Source organism: Myodes glareolus, chromosome 24 (assembly GCF_982192425.1).
Source record: "Myodes glareolus chromosome 24, mMyoGla1.1, whole genome shotgun sequence".
NCBI lineage: Eukaryota > Metazoa > Chordata > Mammalia > Rodentia > Cricetidae > Myodes > Myodes glareolus.
The window spans coordinates 29261090-29283516 of record NC_142049.1 but is presented as its reverse complement, the minus strand read 5'-3'; the positions used below and the strand labels follow the sequence as shown (position 1 = coordinate 29283516).

Genomic DNA, 22427 nt, shown 5'->3' with positions numbered 1-22427 from the left:
CCTCTGGGACAAATGTCCAAAATGACCTCCCTGCCCAGGGTGTACAGTGGGCTGCTGTGGCTTCTCCACGTACATGGCAGAGCCGATTTGGTTCTCCTTGGGTGGGGGCCTCGGGTGACACCAGAGCAGGGATGTTTTAAGGTACACATTGCAGACAGAAGCAGGTGCTGTGGCACCAGAAACGCTGCTTGCAGCTGGGCAGCCGAGCTGGAAGACAGGGCCACCCAGCAGGGTTTCGGTTGTTCTCCGCTTCCTTAACAACCATGGAGTGGTATGAAACACCCGAGACCATCCAGGCAAGCTGTTTGGAGAAATGACATCAGTTTCACTTTATTACCATAGGAAATAGACAATGAGTCTCTCTGTGGTCACCCTGAAGGCAGCCTGGTGTGAGAGTGTTCCTTGGTTCTTACTCTTCAGCACACACAGCCGGTCTGTTTTAGGGGGTCTGGGGGCTCCAGAATATGCATTTCCCACATACGCCTGGGTCCCCCTCTAGAGTTCCTGTGAATTTAGTAAGTTCAGTCCTTACCTTTTGGGGGTGAGGTCTGAATGGGGCAGGGTGGGACTCCAGGCAGGCTTTGGCTCACCTGAGCGCGCTGACGGCTTTGTGAGAATCCTGCCACCTGTGATGACCGTTCCCGTCACCCCCGTCTGTCCTCATCTCTCACCCCTTCTCCAGTCCCTGCCTGCCATCACCACCAGCTCTGTGTCCCCAAGTCACCCAGCTGGGAGAGCCGCAGTGTGCTGTTGGCAGCAAGTCTACCTGCTTGGCTCAGCCTGCCCAGGGAATGTGACGGAGCAGCCAGAGCTCTGAACACGGACTGAGCCACAGCCAGAGTTGGACACGAGGGACCGACTTTCCAGACAATTGGCGGCGCGGCTCCAGGCCCAGCCAGGTGTCTTCCTAAGGACCAGGCACCGTTGCCTTTTGGACTTCTCCTGAGCATGAATTTCCATGGGAAAAAGACAGAGGATCTTGCTTGCATGACTCAGACTTGTACCTTGGGGTGCTCATCTGACTTCCCTGTCCTGGAGGGAGCTCCTGTTTCCTTTCTGCCCTGCCCTACACCCTGTGGAGCACTGTGAGGGTGTGTGCAAATAGCAGGTGACAGAGGACTCAGCTGTAGTCGTTAGACTCTGCTAGCTGTTCCTTGGGTTGACCGCCTGCATTGCACAGGAGAAATGCCATCCGTACATACTAGTCAGTGATCTTGTAGTAGTTACCTTTCTTTGGTTGTGACAAAGCACTGTGACCAAGGCAACTTATAGAAGGGTTTATGTGGGGCTTATGGTTCCAGAAGGCTAAACGCACATCACCATCATGACAGGGAAGTATGGGTAGCGTGCAAGCATGGAGGCTGGGACTGGAACCTGTGAGCTGAGGGCTCACATCACAAACTACCAACAGGAAGCCAAGAGAGCAAACCTGAGATGGCGTATGACCTTTGAAACCCCAAAGCTTACTTCCAGCGATGTACTTCCTCTAGCAAGACTTTCTAAGCCTGCCCAAATAGGGCCACCAAGTGGGGACCAAATGTTGCAATGCCAGGGAACCTGGAGGGCATTTCCCATTCAAACCCCCACAGGAATTTAGGGCATGATGATTTCAAGAGTGAATTATACTTTTAATTGTGACAAATAGACATACCAGAGAATTTGCCACCATAGCCATGTGTAAATGTTCGGTAATGTTAAGTACATTCCCCTCTTGTCTGACCAGCATCCAGGATGGCTCGTCACCTTCTAGAGCTGACACTCTACACCCATTTTCCATTTAGATCATTTTCTCCCGCTTCTCATCTCCCTCACCTGTGGAGCATGAGGCTGTTTCCTTCTTTCATCTCGTATCATATCTTTGTGCATTCATCCCAGGGAAAGCAAGCAAGCCTGGGGACATGGGATGCACCTAGTGCTGGGCTATTCTCAGACTGACAAGGAGTCACAGAAGATTCTAAATCAGGGACTGGTCGTGTGTTCTACCTGGTGCTCATATTGATGCCTATGGGTTCTGCCTTCTCCGTTGATGCAGCAGACTGGAGCATCACTGAGAAGTGCCCTGTCGCATTATTGTCTTACTTAAGTAATTAAAAAAATTGATACATAGTAGTACATGGTATAGTTCAGTCTGGCCTGGAACTTGTGAAAACCAGGCTCATCTCCAACTTGTAATCCCTCTGCCTCGGTCTCCTAAGTACTGGGATTATAGGCATGAACGCCACTGTCTTAGAGTTCCTATTGCTATGATGAAATACCATGACCAAAAGCAAGTTGGGGAGGAGAAGGTTTATTTGGCTTAAATTTCCTCATTGCTGTTCGTCATTAAAGGAAGTCAGGACAGGAACTCGCACAGGGCAGGATCCTGGAGGCCGGAGCTGATGCAGAGGCCCCGGGGGAGTGCTAGTTACTGGCTTGCTTCCCCTGACTTGCTCAGCTTCTTTTCTTAGAGAACCCAGCATTATCAGCCTAAGGACGGCACCACCCGCAATGGGCTGAGCCATCCCCCATCAATCATTAATTGAAAAAAATGCCTTACAGCGGGATCTTATGGAGACATTCTCTCAACTGAGGCTCCTTCCTCTCAGACGACTCTAGCTTGTGTCAAGTTGGCATGAGTCTAGCCAGCCCACTGACCATGCCTGACTTCATATTCTGTATATTTTAACTTTCTTACATGTATCTATTTATTTTTATTTTATTGTGTACGTGACACACATATGTCCACACTACAGTACATAATGCAGAAGTCAGAGGACAACTTGCAGGAATCTGTTCTCACCTTCCACGGTGTGGGTTCCAGGGTTCGAACTCGGGTCATGAGCCTTAGCGGCAAGTGCCTTTACTCACTAAACCACCTTGTCAGCCTGCTTGTTATTTCTTTAAACCCATGATATTCTTGAATGTCTTGAGGCTTCGGCTGGCATTACAGGTATTTCACACTTGTTTATTTTATGTTTAGGTGCTGGGACAGAACCCAGGACCTCCTGTGTGTCATGCCATGCTGTCTCATTGAGTAACCCCTGAGCTCCAAATGCACTGCTTCAACAACTCTGTCACAAAGCCCTGCACAACTGAATTTTTTTTTCTTTTATAACACGAATCTTCCTTTGAGATTTTCAGGTTTGGAACTGTTGTACACCAGTTCAGGCCCAATCCTCACACTGGGTGTTTCAGGGAAAGAAAATTGAGGTAGAGCCTTTAGGAGGTTCTTGAAATATCCAAACAAGAAAAAATTGTGGGCTCCCCCTACCCCCTAGGGTCAGCAATAGATAATGGAGAACTGACTTCAGGATTGGCCTATGGGTGGATGGTCCAGCATAAAAAAAGGGCAGATATTTTGAAACTTGAAGACAAGGCATTGTGGAGCGGGGCCTGAGAACAGAGCAAGTGAACGTGTTCCCTCTTTTTTTTTTCCGTGTGGGAAAGAATATTAAGTCGCACAAAGATAGATTTTGTTTAACCATAATAGCAGCTTTCAGTGCACAGGGTCCACACTGTGACACAGCTAATTCTATATCGCAGAGCTGCCTAAAGTCTGTGCTTGCCTGGTTTGCAGGCTCTCGGTCCTTTGGATTGACAGCTGCACTTGGCCTGAACAGACCCTGGCTTTGCTGTGTGCCATGGCCATCACTTTCCGCTGCTGTTGAGTTGAACATTCAGACGGGCAGCAGCAGGGGGGAAAGCTTTAGTGCTCTTGGTAGGAGGTCCTCTTCCAGAGAGCCTGTGAGCTAAAACCAAGAGGACAAGTAAGAAAGTTCTCACCCCTGCTTCCTCCATCTCCTATAGCTGTCACCATCCTTATCACCTCCCGCCAAATCTCTCAGAGCCCTGGTTTGGCTCTGGTACAAGAGAGGAACCCAAGCAGGCTGTTCTGACCTGGGGGCCTCACATCCAATGGGTCTTCTTTGTTCGTGAGATCCCAGTTCCTCTGCCTTATGATTTCTCCATTGGTTCTTCTCGGAAGACCTCCCAGAATGTCTCGATGGTGAGGTGCTTCTGAGCAGAGGCATATTTGTGCCTAAGTTGGGCTTGTGCCACCATGATGAAATACCTAAAACGAGAACTGTATTGAGACTGTTGAGCTCGCAGTTTGGGAGGCTCAGGTTCGATTCTGGCAGACCCACAACTTCATCACAAGATGACCACTGTGGGGCAAATGTTGATGCTCAAAGGCAGAGAGAGCAAGCTAGGGGACCCACAGCCTTCCCCAAGCACTTAAAGGCCTCTCAGTAGCGCTACCCCCTTACACCACCCTGGAGCCAAGTCTTTGTGTAACTGTACTGGGGATATCAAATGGCTACAAAGGAGGTGGGGGCTTGAGAAGAACATGTCCCTTTCTGTCGCCATGATATGGTTCAGCGGCAGCCTTTGGTTAGAGTGAGGACTTAGGGGAACACAGGAAGAGGTCAACAATTTGGCTGGATGACCCTGGTTATGAATCAGGGTGTTGCTAACTGGCTCTGAGTCTTTAATATGTGCCTTCCCCCACAAGAGCCCGTCTCGTCAGTGGGAATGATGCAGATGCCAACCTTCGGGAGTGGCAGAGAGGGAGAAGATGACATGGGCTGGGCTATTGCTAGTGGCTGTCCCCTTTGCCGTCGGTCCTTCTGATGACAGCCTTTGGTGGGAGCTTTGACTTTTCTGCCAGAATTACCTGACATCCATTACTTTGTTTCAAAATCACCCACGCTGTCCCTTTTCAACGCTGTTTATCTTTACTTATGAGTATGTCTGCACATGTCACGTATGTGTATCCCATGTATGTGCGAGAACTTATGGAGGCCAAAAGAATGCATCAGATTCCTTGGAACTGGGGATATATACAGATGTCAGACATGGGTGCTGGGAACTGAATTTAGGTCATCTGGAAGAGCAGCCAGTTGTGGCTCAGACATCTCCCCAGCTGCTGTACATTTTAAAAAGAATTACTGCCTTCCCTCTTACATGTAACACACACATATATGTTATATGTGTATATGTGTCATGTATATGTTATATACGTCACATATATGTGTAATATATATATGCACTCATGTGTGTGATTCTAGAATTTTCTATTATATACATTTGGGGAATATGAAGTTTCTTTTAATTAACTCTCTCTCTCTCTCTCTCTCTCACACACACACACACACACACACACACACAAACACACACACACACAGATGTATGTGTGAATACAGGCATGCTTGTGCCACAATCAGGTGCGGAGGTCAGAGGGCAACTTCCAGTTGCTTCTCCCTGCCTACCTTGTTTAAACAAGGTAGGGTCTGTCTTGTTATTTCTGCTTCCCTGAATCCTCCAGGCTAGCTGGATGAGTGCTTCCAAGTGCTTCTCTTGTCTCTGTCTCCCATCTCCTTGCAGGAAAGCAGGGATTACAGATGTGCACTGCCGAATCCGGGTTTTAGGGGTGGTGGTGGTTGATGTGTGTTCTGTGATTGAGTGTGGGCTGTCGGGCTTGTGCCGTTAGCACCTTCACCTGCTGAGCTCTCTCTGACCGGGATTCTGCTTCAGTGAGGATGTTCAGTCTCAGAAAAATTTGTTTTTTGTTTTTTGAGACAGGGCTTCTATGTGTAGCCCTGGCTGCCCTGGGACTTGTTCTGTAGAATAGGCTAGCTTCAAACTCAGAGATCTGTCTGCCTCTGCCTCCTGAGTGCTGGGATTAAAGGCTTGTGCCACTATTTCCTAGATAGCCAACTTTAATAGAATCTGAAAAATGTTCTCATATATATTTTTCTTTAAATCAGATTTTATTGATACTGAGAGTTGAGTTACATGTAATTATTATTTTTAATTTTTCTCATACTAGAAGGATACAAACCACATTTTAATGTTTTTTAAAACCAATATTGTGTATTTTGGAACTGCTTTAGAGATATAGAAAACTGAGCGGGTAGTGTAGTGTTTACATGCACAACTTTTGGTATTTTTAGCATCTTGCATTTACACAGTATGTTTGATAAGGCGTATAGGGCAATATTGACTAATACCTAATCTAATATCCATAGTTCCTGTAGATTTTTTTAGCCTTTATTTAGTATCTTTTCTCTGTTATACGTTACCATCCAGAACATTGCTGTATTTAAGGAACTATGCTTATATCTTCATTTTTTCCTCTGTGAATAGGTATACAACATGTTTCAGCACCAGAGCCTTGGAATTAAAATTAATATTCAAGTCACCAAGCTGGTCCTTCTGCGACAACGCCCGGTAAGTCTGCAGGTGCTCTTCAGAGCACGCAGAGAACTTAATGGGTTTGGAAGTTTCTCCTGACTGCTAGGGAGGGCGTCAGGCAAACTGGCTTGTTCACCCTCCTCGCTTTGAAGATGGCGGCATTGTGAGAGAAGCAAGTCTTGGGGCTAGAACCATGGGCGTACGCATGCTGCTTAGGATCCCGAGGGAATGCTGAGCCATGGGCTCCCACAAGTCCTCTGTTCCTGGAAGGTCTGGCATATGGCTTTCTCACATGAGCAAAGCTGTGGGCGGTCTCAGAAGCATGACTTTCTCCCTGGTGCTGCTGCCACGGTGGAACTCAGCATAGCCCTGTCTTTGCTGTTTCTGCTGAGTGTCTCCCTTCAAGGCAATGCTAGCTACAACAAAGCAAAGCAGTAGGCAGACATCGAGGGGAGTGCTTTTGGTTTAGTAGACTGTTATGTGTCTGAGAAGCAGATTGCTTTGCTTTCATGAGTCATTACTGAACTTGTGGATAAAGTCCTTGGTGGTCTTGGGACCTCCTGGGTATCCTTTGGTTCTCGGCGTTCATCTCAGGGCAGAGAGAGTCATTGAATTCTATTTTCAAGAGCATCTACCATCACAATCAAGTCTGGGTGGCAGCTTTGGCTCCCTGGATGTCACCGTCTCTCACTACCCTCTTCTGTTTCTCTTAGGCCAAGTTATCCATCGGGCACCATGGTGAACGGTCCCTGGAGAGCTTCTGTCACTGGCAGAATGAGGAGTATGGGGGTGCACGGTACCTTGGCAATAACCAAGTACCAGGAGGGAAGGATGACTCGCCTCCTGTGGATGCTGCTGTGTTTGTGACCAGGTAAGCCCAGAGCCAGCTTTTCTCTGGCGAGCAAGAGTAAAAAGGCAGTAAAAAGGCCCTTTGGAGAGCATGTTAGCAGGACAGACTTGGAGGTCAAACCTGTGCCCACTTGCTTGGGCTTTGGGTGCTAAGCAGTCAAATGGGAGTTATTGTAGGTTCAACCTCTGAGGGCTGAACAAATAATGAGCTATTGTCTATAAGCAGTGCCTAACCCATGGCGTTAGCTGTCATTAGCCCTGTTGGTGGTATTAGAAGAATACTCAAATTCTAGGTAACTGGAGGCGTAGAATGGCCTATAGATGCATGCACTTCTCCCTTACCCCACCCCCCCACCTTCCCTTAGTAGCATGCTAGCAAGAGAGCGTTTGCAGCTGCTGCTGACCGACTTGGACAACCTGTTAGGGAGGAGAGTGGATGCTCTGGGAGGAAGCCTAGGTGGGTCCGTGGGCAACTTGCACAGCCTTGTAAGTCATACCGTCCACAGAACTGTGGCCACCCCCTAGAAAACTCAATCTCTTAGATGCCCATGGATGTCACATAGAGAGTCTGATTGAAGCATGGGTAAAGGTTCTTTCCTGGCCCCAGGACTGGGGCCCAGAAGTACACAGCAGAAACCCAGGGCAGCCTCTAAGCCTCAAGCAACCACATTGCCATACTTTCCTAGTGACACTATAGCCACTGGTCAGAAGCAGGTGACCCTAAATAATGAAGTTTGTCTCCTTATGTTCTGGAGCCTACACGTTGTAAATCTGGATATTGATAAGGTTCCATTCTCCCCAGATCCTCAAGGGGAGTGTCATTCCTTATTTCCTCACTTCTGGTGGCTATTGCCACCCATGAAGACCTTGTAGACAACACACTTGTGTTCCCTTCCACCGTCACATGGCCTGTTTCTTTCTATGTCCAGATTGTCCTGTGTCAGATTATCCCTGTAAGAGGACTTCTTCTTCTTCTCCTCCTTCTTCTACTATTTTTATTTTTCGAGACATTGGAACTCTGTAGGTCAGGTTGGTCTAACAGATCAGAGATCCTCCTGCCTCTGCCTCCCAAGCGCTGGGATTAAAGGTGTGTGCACCACCACACAGTTTGTGACCACTTCTTAACTGGATTATGCCTGCAATGACCCTCTCTCAAAATAAAGTCTCATTAATAGGCACTTAGCCATTTCTGTCTTGGGGACACAATTCTAGCATACATATGTGAACATACACAAACACACATGTGTATTTATACAGACATACATATACACACAGAGAAAGAGAAAGGAAGAGAGAAAGATGGAGAGGGAGAAAGAGAAAGAGAGAGAGAGAGAGAGAGAGAGAGAGAGAGAGAGAGAGAGAGAGAACATATACTTTGTCATCACCAGGGTGCAGAATGATGCCTGACCCCTCTTCTAGAATGTCCATCAGCTTCTAGCCCCTTGTGTTGGGAGGCCCTCTGTAAGCGTGTGGTTCCCATGAGAACATTTGCTACTTACATGGGATTCGATTAAACGTCTCTTGGGATGTTTTGGGCACTGTCTTCTTTTAAATAATTCCGTGGTTATGATAGGACCATGAGCTAGCATGCCTGCTACAGGTCTGGACTTGCCAACCAGTGAGTGTTGGCACCTCCTGGTGCTCCTCCCTTAGAAGTGCTGGGCACCCGTCTTCCCTAGCCAGAGACTGCCATCACTCCCTTAGGAATGGCATTTGGTGACTATGGGACTTTCTATAGAACCCCTAAGGGCTCTGGTGATAGGGGAGGACAGATGTTTTGAGAGTGAATTCTACTTGGTAAGTGAGCAGAAGTTTAGTGGAGCCATGTTTATGCCTAACCGTAAATTATTATGATTAGTTTCCTACGTGAAATTAATTAGGTCTAATTAAATTAAATCTGAAAATCCTTCCTAGAGAGGAGTTTGTTTTAAACAACTCCAGGATTGAAACTTGCAGCTAAACTTCCAGTGCCCCTACTTTGAAAGTGGTTTTTATAAACACTATAAAACTTGGGAATTCTGGTGTTTATTAAAAATATTATTAACGTAGGGGATTTCCTCCTGACATCAATATCTTAAAATGCGTTTTTGTCTTTCTGCTGTTTTCTTTCACGAGAAGCTAGTGAGCTCGTCTGTAACCTGCCCGTCTTCCTAATGGTGTTCTGAGGTGAGGCTGTTTCAGATGTACTCCTCGGTTTCAAGGATGCAGTGCATCTGTTGCCGCCAAGGTATAGGAGAGCACCAGAGAGGGAAGAGAAAGCACTTGGAAGTGGTCTTGATTTGGAAATGAAAAGCACTTTCTTTGCCCCAGAGAAAATAAATGTCATCAAAATCAAGGTTAGCAAAACATCTGGGTTAGGCATTTTATAAAAACCACAAATAGCCAAGTGTCTTAGTCAGGGTTTCTGTTTCTGCAACGAAACACCACAACCAAAAAGCAACTTGGGGAGGAAAAGGTTTATTTGACTTATACTTCATCATTGCTGGTCAACACTGAAGGAAGTCAGGACAGGAACTCAAACACGGCAGGATCCTGGAGGCAGGAGCTGATGCAGAGGCCATGGAGGGGAGCTGCTTAAAGGCTTTCATCCCTTTAGAATCCAGAACCGGTGGCCCATGGATAACAGCATCCATCATGGGCCAGGCCTCCACCATTTATCAGTAAATGTGAAAATGCCTTACAGCTGGATCTCAGGGAAGCATTTCTTCAGCTGAGGCTCCTTTCTCTCTGATGACTCTAGCTTGGGTCAAGTTGGCACACAAAACCAGCCAGAGTACACCAAGTAAGGTAGTACATGTCTGTTATCCCAGGACTTGGGCGGTAGAGACAGTAGAGTTAGCTGTTCAAGTCCTCTGTGCCTACACACTGTGAGGCCAGTTTAGACTATGTGAGGTCCTGTTTTAACAACGAAATCAACCACAGGGCTAGGAAGATGACTTAGCCAGGAAAGTGCTTGTCACACAAGCATGAAGATCTGAGTTTGATACTCTGGAATTCACGTGAAAGGACTGGGGTCCTTGCTGGGCATTTGTAATCCCAACACTGAGGGCCAGAGATGGTGGCTTTCTGGTTTGTAATCCCAGCACCGAGAGGCAGAGATAAGGGCTTGCTGGTTTGCTTCAGTTTGTTTGAAACTGAGGTTCTGTTTCAGTGAGAGACCCTGTCTCAAAAGACGGAGGTGGAGAGAAATTAAGGAAGATCCAACCATGATCTTCTGGCCTGACCCCACCATGGGTGCGCGCGCGCGCGCACACACACACACACACACACACACACACTCACACATACATGCCTAGGAGGTACATTTTCTTTTTCTATTTCATGATGCTACCTCGGGGTTGTTGAAGGCATTGTTCCTGCTTCTGTGTAACTGCTCGGTGAATGAATCACTGCTCAGCCATATCCCCAGAGGATGTCCTTGCTAATGTTGACTCTGGCGGGAGCACTGGGGTGGGTGGAAGAGGAGCTGATTGAGGAGCTGTTGGATAACTTTAAACTGGGACTGCGGTTCCTGAGCTTGAGATAATAGCAGACTGGTGTTCTGCAGGGAAATGGGATGCAAGGCAGTCAGTGTCTGCTCTCGAAAGGTATCCTTTCTGTCTACGAGGAAATCCCACAGAGCAGCCATTGTCCACGGGACAGCATTTCTGTGTTCTGGGCTCACATACGGCCAGTGTGAGGATTTTCTTTTCTTTCTCTGTTTTGGTCTGCAGAGCCTGGGAGCCGTTCTCCTGGGCGCTGGCTGCTACAGAGGATGTGAACATGATGTCATGGCTAGCAGAGGAAGTCAGCCTTTCTGCAGCTGTGTGTGTCTAGGCTGTAGACAGCCACCATGCACACTGTGGCTGGAGGCCAACCAAGGCCATACAGAAGACGGGGGCTCCAGCCCTAGTGGCTATACCTTTGGTTCTGCGCTTGACCTAGGAAGATAGGCACACAGAGTTTCTCCCCCAGCCCAGGTCGGTGCTTCTGTAAAGAACATTGGAAAGATACCCAAGCAAACATGCAGGCCTGGCTGAGGGTCATGCTGGGATACCTCTGCAGGTCCCAATCTTCAGCACCCCACAGTCAGTTGCCCCTAACCATTCTGCTTCCTGTTCCGTAGCCTCTTAATCAGAGAACCTAAGCAAAGCGAGGTCAGGAGGCTTACTCTGAAAGCCTAGGGTGTGAGTCCCACCTCATTTCCAAACATAAATGGTTTGGTTTGGAGTTAAAATCATGATAATAAAGGGTTAAATTTTTTCCCCATAAGAGTGAGTAGTCCTAAAGGCATTTATTTTTCTCTTTGAGTTCTAGATATTTATTGTTCAATTCACAGTGGCGTATGCTTGAATATCGCTGTGAAAATGGATTTTAAGTATTCTCACCAATCAACAAACAAACCCAAAACCCCACAAAACCCAAAACTAGTACCTAAGGTGATGGGCAATTATATTAACTAGATCTGATCATTTCACAATGTATACTTCATTGTAAATACAAATATTACAAATATTGTGTAAACACAAATTTCCCTGTCAATTGATAAATGATAATGTTAAAATAAATTGATCAAAAATTGATAACCTAAAGTATACATATTTGTTATAAAAAACTTAGAAATTTCCAGAGGCTAAACCCATTGAGTGACAGATAACTTGGAGTTATCTTCCCACTTTGTCTCTGGCCACACCTTCTAAGGGTTTCTTCCCTTTTATGCATGCCATCTGCCCTGCATTTCCCCTGCAGGATGCCCAGTGTCCCAAGATGCCCAGTTGTCAGCCTACGCCTGGGAATCTGTGCATCAACATTGTCAAGCAGAATCGTACTATGGGTACGCGTGGGCTGGTTGGATCTCCAGGATCCATGCCTAGCAGCAGTAGGCTGAGGGATGCACATGTGCAGGGTTGGCTCCTTTAATGCACACCACATAAAGGGGAGTAGAGTGGGCTGATGCGTGCAGAGATGGTAACGAATGAGATGGAAGGAGAGGGACAAACTCGCACACTGTTCCCAGTGTCACTGGTACACCACATTTTGCTGTGCGTAGACATGGCTAAGGTGAAAGCGAGAATGTGGACTCGTGGACGCGAGAGTGGAAATGTGGCTGCCTTAGCCAGGGAAGGTCAGCTGGGGCCACGGCTTCCAGCTGCTGTCATACCTGTGATTAGCTTCAGGACAGTTTGGGGATTTATTTATTTATATATTTACACGTAAATGAGTCCTGGCTGCTTTGGGGCTATCTCTCTTTCTTTATCTCCTTCTCCTAGCCAGACGCTGGCCCCACCAGCACTCTGTGGTTGCCTGCTAACTGTGGGAATTTGTGGAGGGGAGCTTGGGCATGTTTGTTGACAGAAAAGCAAGGCCCAGCTCTTCTTTTCATCAAGTGGGTGAACGTGAGCCCTTGGGACATGCAGAGCCAGGGCTGAAGCAGGCTTTGTGCCTTTACTTTTGCATTCACCCTCAACTGCACATCTGGGAGTTCTCTGTAAAGTGTAAAAAAGATTGTTAGAAATGGCTTTTTGTTCCCCTCCTGTAGATATAGTCAATGGCCCTTACAGCCTTCCAAGCTGAGTGACTTGGAGAAGCCACTTACAGCTGACGGGTAATTAATTGTCTCTGATCAAAAACACCTTTTCATTTTGCTTCAAACTCTTGAAGGAATAATTTTCTAACAACTAAGTGTGGCGAAGTTAGCTGTAAAAGGGACATCCTGGGCTGGCGAGGTGGCTCAGTGGATAAAGGTATTTACTGCCAAGCCTGGTGCCCTGTATTCCGTTCCCACAACCCACCTGGTAGAGGAAAAGAACTGACTCCCTCGTGCTTTGTCTTAGTTAGGGTTTTATGGCTATGAAGAGACACCATGACCATGGCAACTCTTATAAAGGAAGACATTTAATCGGGGGCTGGCTTACAGTTTCAGAGGTCTAGTCCATTTTTGTCATAGTCAGAAGCATGGCAGCAGATGGGTAGATACGGTAGTAGAGAGGTAGCTGAGGGTTCTACTTCTGAGTCAATAGCCAGTGGGAAGAGAGAGCAGTACTGGACCTGACTTGAGCTTCTGAAACTTTAAAGCCTGCCCCCAATGACACACTTCCTCCAGCAAGGCCACCCTACCCCAACAAGGCCACACCTCCTAATAGTGTGACTTCCTATGAACCTGCGGGGGCCATTTTCATTCAAACAACCACAAAACTTTACATGTTTGCTATGGCCCATGCATGCACACCTCACAGATAAACGTGTCCCCCTCCCCCCCGCAATCTACGATGGGGCTCTTCTATGTGGTAACTAGGTTTACCATTTAGAACTGTCATGGATGGTTTCCTGTTGACAGATATTGTTAATTGTCCAAATAAAAGCGTCAACATTTCAGGAACACTAACCAATATTAGTGTGGGATCTTCCTGTCCTATTCCTGCAGGGTACCATGTCCATCTGACTGTACCTTTTTATCCCCCACCAGGACAGATTTCTGCGTTCACAAGGATGAGCCGTGTGACACTGTTGGTAAGTTCACAGTTGATGATGTGTCGTGGGGCCTCTCGTCTGCAGGAGTCACCCCCATGTCCCCACAGGAGCCTTTGTGTTTCCTGTTGCCTCTCTTCGTGTAAACTGGTTCCTCGGCTGTATTCTGTTCTTTTTGCAGGTAAGTTTTGAGGCTGCCTATGCCAGAAGGCATCTAGATAAAGGGTTAAGAATGTACATAGTTGAACCAAGGGCAGAGCTGCCAGGCATCTCCGGGGTGTCTGGAGCTGAGAGTATGATCGTCTCTAAGCCCACCCTGGTGGTTGGCTTTCTAGTCTCAACAGTGCTGAGATATGCATGCAGTGCTGGAGAACACGGACTTCCTTACCTTCTCTTCCTCCCCTGTCCTCGCCTGCAGGTTTCCTTCCTCTCCTGTGTTCAGTGAAACTTGCATGGCCCTTCCGTTCTTAAGGTTTCATACAGAAGAAACCTTCCTTCTTCCAGACGGTGGTGGCACACACTCCTTTAATCCCAGCACTCGGGAGGCAGAGGCAGGGAGATCCCTGAGTTTGAGGCCAGCCTGGTCTACAGAGCAAGTTTCAGGACAACAAGGGTTACACAGAGAAACCCTGTCTCAAGATCCAAAACAAGGCACACTTTAACCCCATCACTCGGGAGGCAGAGGCAGGTGGATCTCTGTGAATTCGAGGTCAGCCCGGTCTACAGAGCGAGTTCCAGGACAGGCTCCAACGCTACAAAGAGAAACGCTGTCTTGAAAAATCAAAACCAAACCAAACCAAACAAAATAAAAATAAGTCTTTCTTTAGGTGTAGGCAGAGAGTACTTATCTAATAGAGGGAATATCCAGGGTGTCTCCAGCGTCATCTGCCATCACACACGGGGAGGTCCCAAACATTGTATTATCCAAAGAAAAATTATGAATCTCATATGCTCAGATGCTTCAAGTTACAGAAACATTGATGGGAAGTCAAATAGAATTAACATATCTAATATTGTAAAATCCAGATGTTAGCCACCTGTTACCATGGAGTCTCAGTTATGGGTGACGTTGGCCTCTGCCTTGGCTCTACATGACTGAACTGGGTAACTTAAGTTTCTTAAGACATATGGTGACTGCCTTGATTAGGTGATTTAATAAGGCCCTTTAAACTCTGGTATGATAGCCAACCTTTATTTTACAGATTGAAGTTTGTAGTTATTGTATTTTTTTTACTTAATCAGTATTCAATCAGAGAACAAGATATCAAAATCAGCCAATGGATGTCTGCACTTTGCCCCTAAGGACTGGTTCCATGATGGAATCTCTGGGAGAAGATAATTGTCCCACGCTACCGTCTTGCCAGCAAGAACGATGTGGGACACTTAGGATCCTTCTGCAGAAAAGCTTTAATGCATCTTGAGAGAGAGAGAGCATAAGCTTACAAAGCTGAGACCCAGAATGAGGGGAACCCGTCCCTTATATAGGAAACAGTCCTCACTTTGGACGTGCCACTCTTGGATTGGTCCCGCTGCCCATCAACCCAGATGACGCCTCGGGAGTAGGCAGGGACAGCAGCAGTGGAAAGTTATTAAAGGCATGTGCTACAACACCTTGAACTCACAGAGATCTGTCTCTGCCTCCCAGGCATAGGGATTAAAGGCGTGTACTACCACACCTTGAGGTCACAGAGGTCAATCTGCCTCTGCCCCTTGAAGTCAGAGGTTAATCTACCTCTGCCTCCCTTGTGTTGGGATTAAAGGTGTGTACTGCCACACCCTGAAGTCACAGAGGTCAACTACCTCTGCCCCTTAAAGTAATGGAGAATGTGGTTGCGGCCCTCCACAGATAATGTTAGTCTTGTTTTGCTTGTGGAGTACCTGAGCCCTGCCCCCAGGGGCCGTGGACGATGTAAAGCGAAAGGGAAGTGTGTGACCTGCGCCGTGGCCCCTTCCAGCATTCACCAGGCCCTTGAGTACCGCCATAGCTCCTTCTTGCGTGTGCCCCTGCCGTGGTTGTCTCCTGGCCTGGGCGCAGGAGACATCAGTTCCTCACCAGCCCTCGCCCTCATACTTCCTCATCCCACAGAAGCCTGTGTGCTGAGTGTGCTGAGCCTGGATCTTCAAGCCGTGTGTCCTTCACCACCTACCGGGTAACTTGAGAACTTCCTATGTACCCTGTTGAGTGGTTACTTGAACACGGGTGAAAGAAGCTTCATGTTTGAATAGTACTCACTGGCACACATGCCTCTCTTTCACATGATTGATAGCTACTGATTGTTTAACTGTGAATGTGTGAAATACCCTTCTGATATGAACTGGTTGTGCATGGCTCCTCCTGTGGAAGACAAGCAGCTGATTCTAATCAAGTATCTTTCTCTTGTTGACTCAACACTTCCACACCACTTTAAACACTTTACTCGTGACATTTTCCATCACAAAATGCGGCAAGGTCTGTGTATCTCAGACCTTGAGAAACACTTGTGCTTCGCAGCCCTGGAGGCCGCTGGTCCAGGTCCCATTGTCTGCAGGTGTCTGGTCTCTGATGAGGATGCTCCGTGGCCTGTAGATCGCTGCCTTCTTACCATTTTCTTACTTCTGTGTGCCTCTGTGCTTTCTTATTCTTGTAAGGACATCAGTCATGCTGGATTAGGACCCACCTTTATGGCTTCATTTAACCTTATTTAATTCTGCTTCTCAAAGACCTGTTACAAAATGTAGTCATATTGAGGATCAATACTCCACCCTGTGTTTTTGAGGGTCATAATTTAGTCTAAAGGGCTGTTCATTTGACACTGAGCCACAGAGCACCAGTTGGTACCTGATACCCCATGTGACCTCTCTGGCACTCACATCTCACTTCCCAACGAGGTGCATCTTTTCATAGCCGGGACAGGTTGAAGTCATCCTTAATGTGGTAGCTGGTTACCCAAGGGATGAGTTTTCTGCCTTCTATCTCCCAGCATGCATCTTTCTCATACTCTGGTGGTTTTTAACTTTTACAAGGGAATTGGACATAGGGACATGGTCTTTTATTATTAATAAGTGCTTCTTTTGATGTGCCATGATTCACTTAAACATGTTAGCAAATTGTTTTTAAAATGAGGTAATTTGATAAGCATTTTTTAAACTGGGGCCATCACAGTCACAGACCAGCCTCAGACTCTAATTAATCTCTCTCTCTCTCTCTCTCTGTCTCTCTCTCTCTCTCTCTCTCTCTGTGTGTGTGTGTGTGTGTGTGTGTGTGTGTGCGACAGAATCACAAGAAGTGGCCAGATAAGTAGAAAGACTGCTAACTGGTTTATTTGGAGGTAACCCCGTCATGGGTGGAGGAATATCTGTATATAGTCTTAATGAATTGTCCCCTAGGGGGGGTCATTCCTTTGAATGACCCGTTTTATATGTCATCTATTTCGTCTTGGTCAGGTGGATGTACCACAGTTTTGGACTCTTCCTCACCTTTGGACTCTTCCACAAATCTGTCACAATAGACTTGAATCTATTCTGAGCAGAAGTAAAATTTTGATGTTTAATTATGTATTCATTGTCACAGGGCACATCCTCTATCTAGCCTCTGCCAAATCCCTCTGTCTACTAGTTTTACTGGTACTTGTAATCGGGCTTTGACCACCTTCTATGGGTGGGGGGGCTGTTATTAAAGCCTTCAGTTTGGGGGGAGGAAATGTGAGTGTATCTAGCTGTGGGTTATAGGCTTTAGCAAGTTCTACCTTCCTTATACTAACTGAAACTCCCAACATCCACTTGCAAGAGTTAGTATTGAGTGTCTATGAGTGTAGCATTCTATTGGTACTAGGGTGTGTGTCTTGCAATCCCAGTTATGAGTGTGGCATTCTATCTGTATTAGGGTATGTACCATGCAATCCCAGCTTGGATTTCTTGGTGGAAGGCCACACATCCAAGAGTTGAGGAACATCACCTGTCTTGATATGGTTTTAAGAAGTAGGTTACCAGCTGGGTAGGTAAGGAAGGGGGGTTATCTGGAAAAAGTTAGGAAAGGGGTAAATATGACCAAATATATTCTACAAAATTCTCAAAGAACTAATTTTTAAAATGAGGGGAGCAAAGGGTTTCTCTGGAAGCTAGAAAGTATATACTTTACTACACCAATTCATCCCTTAACACAGTTATCTTTATATGTTGGTAGAGCATATTTAAAATGTTGATTAGCATGTGCCTGGATGCTGGGAGCGTCTTCTGAAAGATCATTTAGAAGGGCTGTCATGATTTAGAACAAAGGAGAGTGTGGGCGATCCTCCTGGCTGTTGTCAGCATGCACCAGGATAATGATCATTGGATAAAACGTAAGTGAATGTATGCATTTAGACACATGCACACATATGTCTGCTTCTGGTACAAGTGTGCAGCTTGGAGGGAGCAGTGTCTGCTTCTAGTGTCTGATAGTGTGACTCAGCTTTGTCTGTGTCTGTGAGTTCTTCCAATCCTGAGCTTGTCTTACCGAGGAGACCTGTCTGCTTGGAAGCTACACTGCAGTAGAAGCACTCTGTTTGCTATATGGCTGGGCATCCTTAACTGAAACCACTTGCCCCAGGGGACCAAGTTCAACATGTCTCGCTTTTCCTGCCAGCGTCTCTGTTCAGATTACATAGTCACTAGACTGTATTAGGACATGGCAGAAATACAGATGTATGTGTTTGCACGGGATGGAATTCTATCAGCCCTTTGGAGATGTGGAACCAACATCTAGTTTAGAACTATATAGAGACCAACAAAACTTGTGGCTGTGGCTAACTGCCTTTGGGATTATAAAGCAAGAGGGCTGAAGAACCCAAAGAAGCTCAGCACACAGGATGTCCAGCTGGGGACCTGACGCACACGCCTGGACGTTGACTGCAGAGCAGCAGCACCGTTACCTTAAAGGTGTGTGTGTGTGTGAGTGTGTGTGTGAGAGTGTGTGTGAGTGTGCATGGGTTAGTGTGCATGTGTGTATGTGTGTGAGTGTGAGTGTGTGTGTGAATGTGTATGTGAGTGGGTGTGTGAGAGTGTGAGTGTGTGTGTCCATGTGCATGTGTGTGAGTGTGTGTGTCAATGTGCATGTGTGTGTGAGAGTGTGTGTAAGAGAGAGTGAGTGTGTGAGTGTGTCTGTGAGTGTGTGTGTTTCAGTTTTGGAGATTATAATATAATTACATAATTTCCATCTTTTCTTTCCTCCCTCATCCCCCTTCTTTTCATGGCCTCTCTTCATTAATTGTTGTTGCATGCCTATACGAGGAAGTGTATTCCTAAAGACGTAAATACAAGCTGTTCATTCTGTATGATGTTGCCTGGGGGGTTGGTCTTGAAAGATAAGAATTGAGAAATTGAGCTCAGTACTAGAGGCATGCACACATTCATTGCCTCTGTTCTTGACTGCCGACATGATGAACTGCTTCAAGTTCTTGTCTTGGCTTCCTCACACTGATGATTTATGGAACTATAAGTCAAACAAACCCTTTCTCAATTGGCGAGGGAGTTTTATCACAGTGACAAAAACAAGGTCAGGATGGCAGTAATGGGTGAACAATTAATGAATGAATTTATTACCACTGAACTGTACACTGAGAAATGGTTAATTCATTAAGCTCTGTGTTGTGTTTAGTTGGCCATGATGGAGTTTATATTTGTTCTGATTTTTTGGTGAACCAACAAAGAGAGAAGTTGTAAATTTGCTTTTTCTTTTTTTTTTTTTTAAGACAGCTTCACTTGGAGAACAATTCCCAGGTAGAGGGAAGTTCTTCCTCTCTGGAAGGAGGAATGGGACTCTAGCTGGGGTGCAGACAGTATGAGAAGGGGGAAGGGCGGCACCTTCACAGGCTGGAAGGCAGAGGAGAGGAGAACCAGGGCAAAGAGAGGAAGGGCACAGCATGAAGTGGTGCCCGGGATGAAGAAGAATCTTTTTACTGTCTTGAAGTTTTCTTTTTGGTTGTCAAGCCGTGCTGTGTGGCATCAGAAAACAGGGCTCAGTTAGAGCGACCACGCGACTCGCGGGTGTTTGTGGACTGTGGGTAGTCCACACTGCATCTAGCAATAAAACCACCACTTTAGTCAAGCCAGGAGTGTATTTTCTCTGCAGCTGCTCAGCCATTGGGCTCTTGGAAGAAAGAGTTGAGGTCAGCCACCAAGGATCTTGTGGTGCTAGGGACTGCCCACAGGCTCAGCTTTGGGTGGCCTTCGAGTCTCAGAGCTGCAACTTAAGGGAGAATGTTTATAGCTTGCATCGGATATAGACAGTTTATCAGGCTCCCTTGGGCACTGTGAGTTTATAAATTGAAGAACCCTCAACCCCCTCTTGTGAAATTGAAAGTTGGCAGTGAATTTTTAACCTCCACTTCTTCATATAGATGATGTAAGAAATCAGAGTACTTTGGGAGGGCCAAAGATGGTTCAGCCAAAGCAGTGGTTCTCAACCTTTCTAAATCTGCAATCCTTTAATAGAGCTCCTCATGGTGTGGTGACCCCCAACCATAGAATTATTTCATTGCTACTTCAAAACTGTAATTTCGCTGCTGTTATGAATTGTAATGTAATTATCTGGTTTGCAGGATATCTGATACTCAACCCTGTGTCAGGGTCATTTGACCCCCAGGTTAAGAACTGTTGGGCTAAGGAAACTTTCTGTTTTCCTGTTGAGCAGAGGCTAATCCTTGGCCCAGTCTTTAGGACTTCAGTTCGAGTGTCTCTGGTGGGATTGGTTATGGGTGGTTGTGATCAAAATGTTATCACAAGCAGGAATATATGTCATGGTTAAGAAAGAGCTGAGCCATGGTTAGGGAAGGGACTGGCCATGGTTAGGGAAGCATTGAGCCATGATTGGTTAAGAGTGGAATGAATCATAATTAGGACCTGACACACGGTCCAGGGTATCATGGTAAATATTGTTAGCTGATATACACAGGATCGTCCCCCTGGGGAGATTAAGTTTCTCAGTCTTCCTGGCAAGAACCAACAATAGCCTTCTGTCCAGTGGAATGAGATTGGAAGTGACATATGGTATTTTGAGGGTTTTGCCCTTACAAACCTCCTTGGCGATCTTGCTTCATTGGTCATCCTGAGGTCATCCAAGGAACTGGCAGCTGTAGTCCCTGAAATTCTGGGTGTTTCGGGAGTGAGAAGAGTGTGGGGACACTGAGATTGGGGTTCTGTCTGGCAGCTCTTAGCTCCCATGTTTAGAAATGAGGAAGTTGGAATTTCCCTAAGATTCTCTGGTTTTCGGGCATTGAGATCTACAGACCCTGAAAACTTTGGCAGGTGACTTCCCTCCCCCCAGAGGTGCAGGACTTGTGTGAGTTTAGAGGATGGAGACAAAGTGGCCTTGCCCCTAAGAGGAGGTAAAGCCAACTCCCTCTCTTCCATCACCTTGAGTATCTCAGGTAATGCAAAGGAAACAAAGAGAAATTTGAGGTGTACATGACATTTCTTGGAGAACTCAGTGATGAGTAACTCAGAGGGGTTCTTAGGACCTGGGCTTCTGAGCTGCTCAGTAAACGGACAGTACCATGTTTAAAGTAACAAACCAAAGGGCAAGATTTTGCATTTCTAGACTAACCAACTGTGGGGTGATAGATGTGGAGGAACTAATTTTGCTTTGCCATCCAGGGACTGGCAGAGGCCTAGAGTTGTCCCCGGTGACCAACCGTGGTCCTTCCACAATGCTTGGCGGGTCAAGAAGCCTGGGGGTTCCTTCGATGTCAAGCATGGACCGGATGCTGGTTCCGTGGCTCCAGAGTCACTCTGTATGGCTCTTCCCCCCAGTATTGAAGAGAGGCCCCTTCAGTGCTTGTTCATTACACACCCTGTGTCTCCTGTATGGAATGTCTTTCTCTGACAACACGCCTGAAGAAGTAAATTACAAAGGAGGAGAAGCAGTCAGTTGTGGTGGTACGCACCCATAATCCTAGCACTCAGGGTCCTAAATTCTAAGTCAGTCTAGGTTCTAGACCAGCCTGAGCTATACAGCAAGATTTTGTCTGAAACAGTTTTAAAAAAAAATTGAGAGGTGAAAAGTTGCATAACTCACAATTTCAAGGCTTGAGTCTGTGGTTGGCGGAGTCATTGATTTGGGGCCTGTGGGCATCATGGTGGGGAACACGTGCTGGAGAAAAGCTGCTTATTGTACAGTGAGAAAACAGAGAGAGGACCAGGCCCTGTTCCCAGTATCCTCTCAGGCTCTAATCCCCAATTTCCATCCTGCAAAGGTTCCACCATTCCCAATAGCATCACAGGCTCATGGTCAAGCTTCTAAAGCAGCATTTCGGAGATCCAAACTGGGAGAAGCATCAACACAGTTCACCATATTACATGCTGGGGAATGAATGGTGGTAAGAGCCAAGTCTGCTTTAATTTGTCCTTGGGAGGCTGAAGAACTTTGCTCCAGCAGAGCCATCTCCCTAGCTGTCTTAGTCCCTGTTGTATTGCTATGAAGACGCGGCATGACCAAGGCAGCTCTTATAAAAAGGAAACATTTAATTAGAGGCTTGCTTACAGTTTTGGAGGTTTAGTCCGTGTTCATCATGGTGGCACTCATGGTGCTGGAACAGTAGCTGAGAGCTGCACTCTGAGCCCCAGGTCAAGGGCGAGAACCGGGCCTAGTACCAGCTTTTGAAACCCTAAAGCCCACCCCCCAGTGGCATACTTCCTCCAATGAGGCCGCACTTACTCCAAGAAGCCACACCTCTCAATCCTTCAGAAATGGTGTCACTCCCTGATGACTAAACATTCAAATATATAAGCCATGGGGGCCATTCCTATTCAAACTACCACACTTGTCCCCAGTAATCTTTACAACTAAGGCTTTATGTTGTTAGCGCACGGGAAAACCGAGACACCAAAAGGATACACGTTTCATGTAAAATGATCTCACTCATGAGAGACAAAGCTGGGATGGGCTAATTCACTGTGATGCCTGGGGGGTTTAATTCTTAGTCCATCCTGTTAATCCTGTA

At 46.6% G+C, this 22427-nt stretch overlaps 1 protein-coding gene and 1 long non-coding RNA gene across 3 annotated transcripts in view; one reads left to right on the top strand and one right to left on the bottom strand.

Moving 5' to 3' along the window:
- The window catches only part of Adamts17 (ADAM metallopeptidase with thrombospondin type 1 motif 17), a 309925-nt gene that overhangs the window by 64312 nt on the left and 223186 nt on the right, over positions 1-22427 (top strand). For both annotated transcript variants that reach the window (XM_087901254.1, XM_087901253.1), the window contains exons 5-7: positions 6127-6210; positions 6888-7045; positions 13469-13512. In XM_087901254.1, coding sequence (XP_087757380.1) covers positions 6127-6210; positions 6888-7045; positions 13469-13512 — 286 coding nt within the window. The remainder of the gene's footprint in view (positions 1-6126; positions 6211-6887; positions 7046-13468; positions 13513-22427) is intronic.
- LOC125400689 (uncharacterized) lies at positions 19526-21312 on the bottom strand. The gene is made up of 2 exons (XR_007232051.3): positions 20504-21312; positions 19526-19675 (listed from the first exon to the last, which is right to left on the bottom strand). It is a non-coding gene; the product is annotated as an uncharacterized LOC125400689 (long non-coding RNA).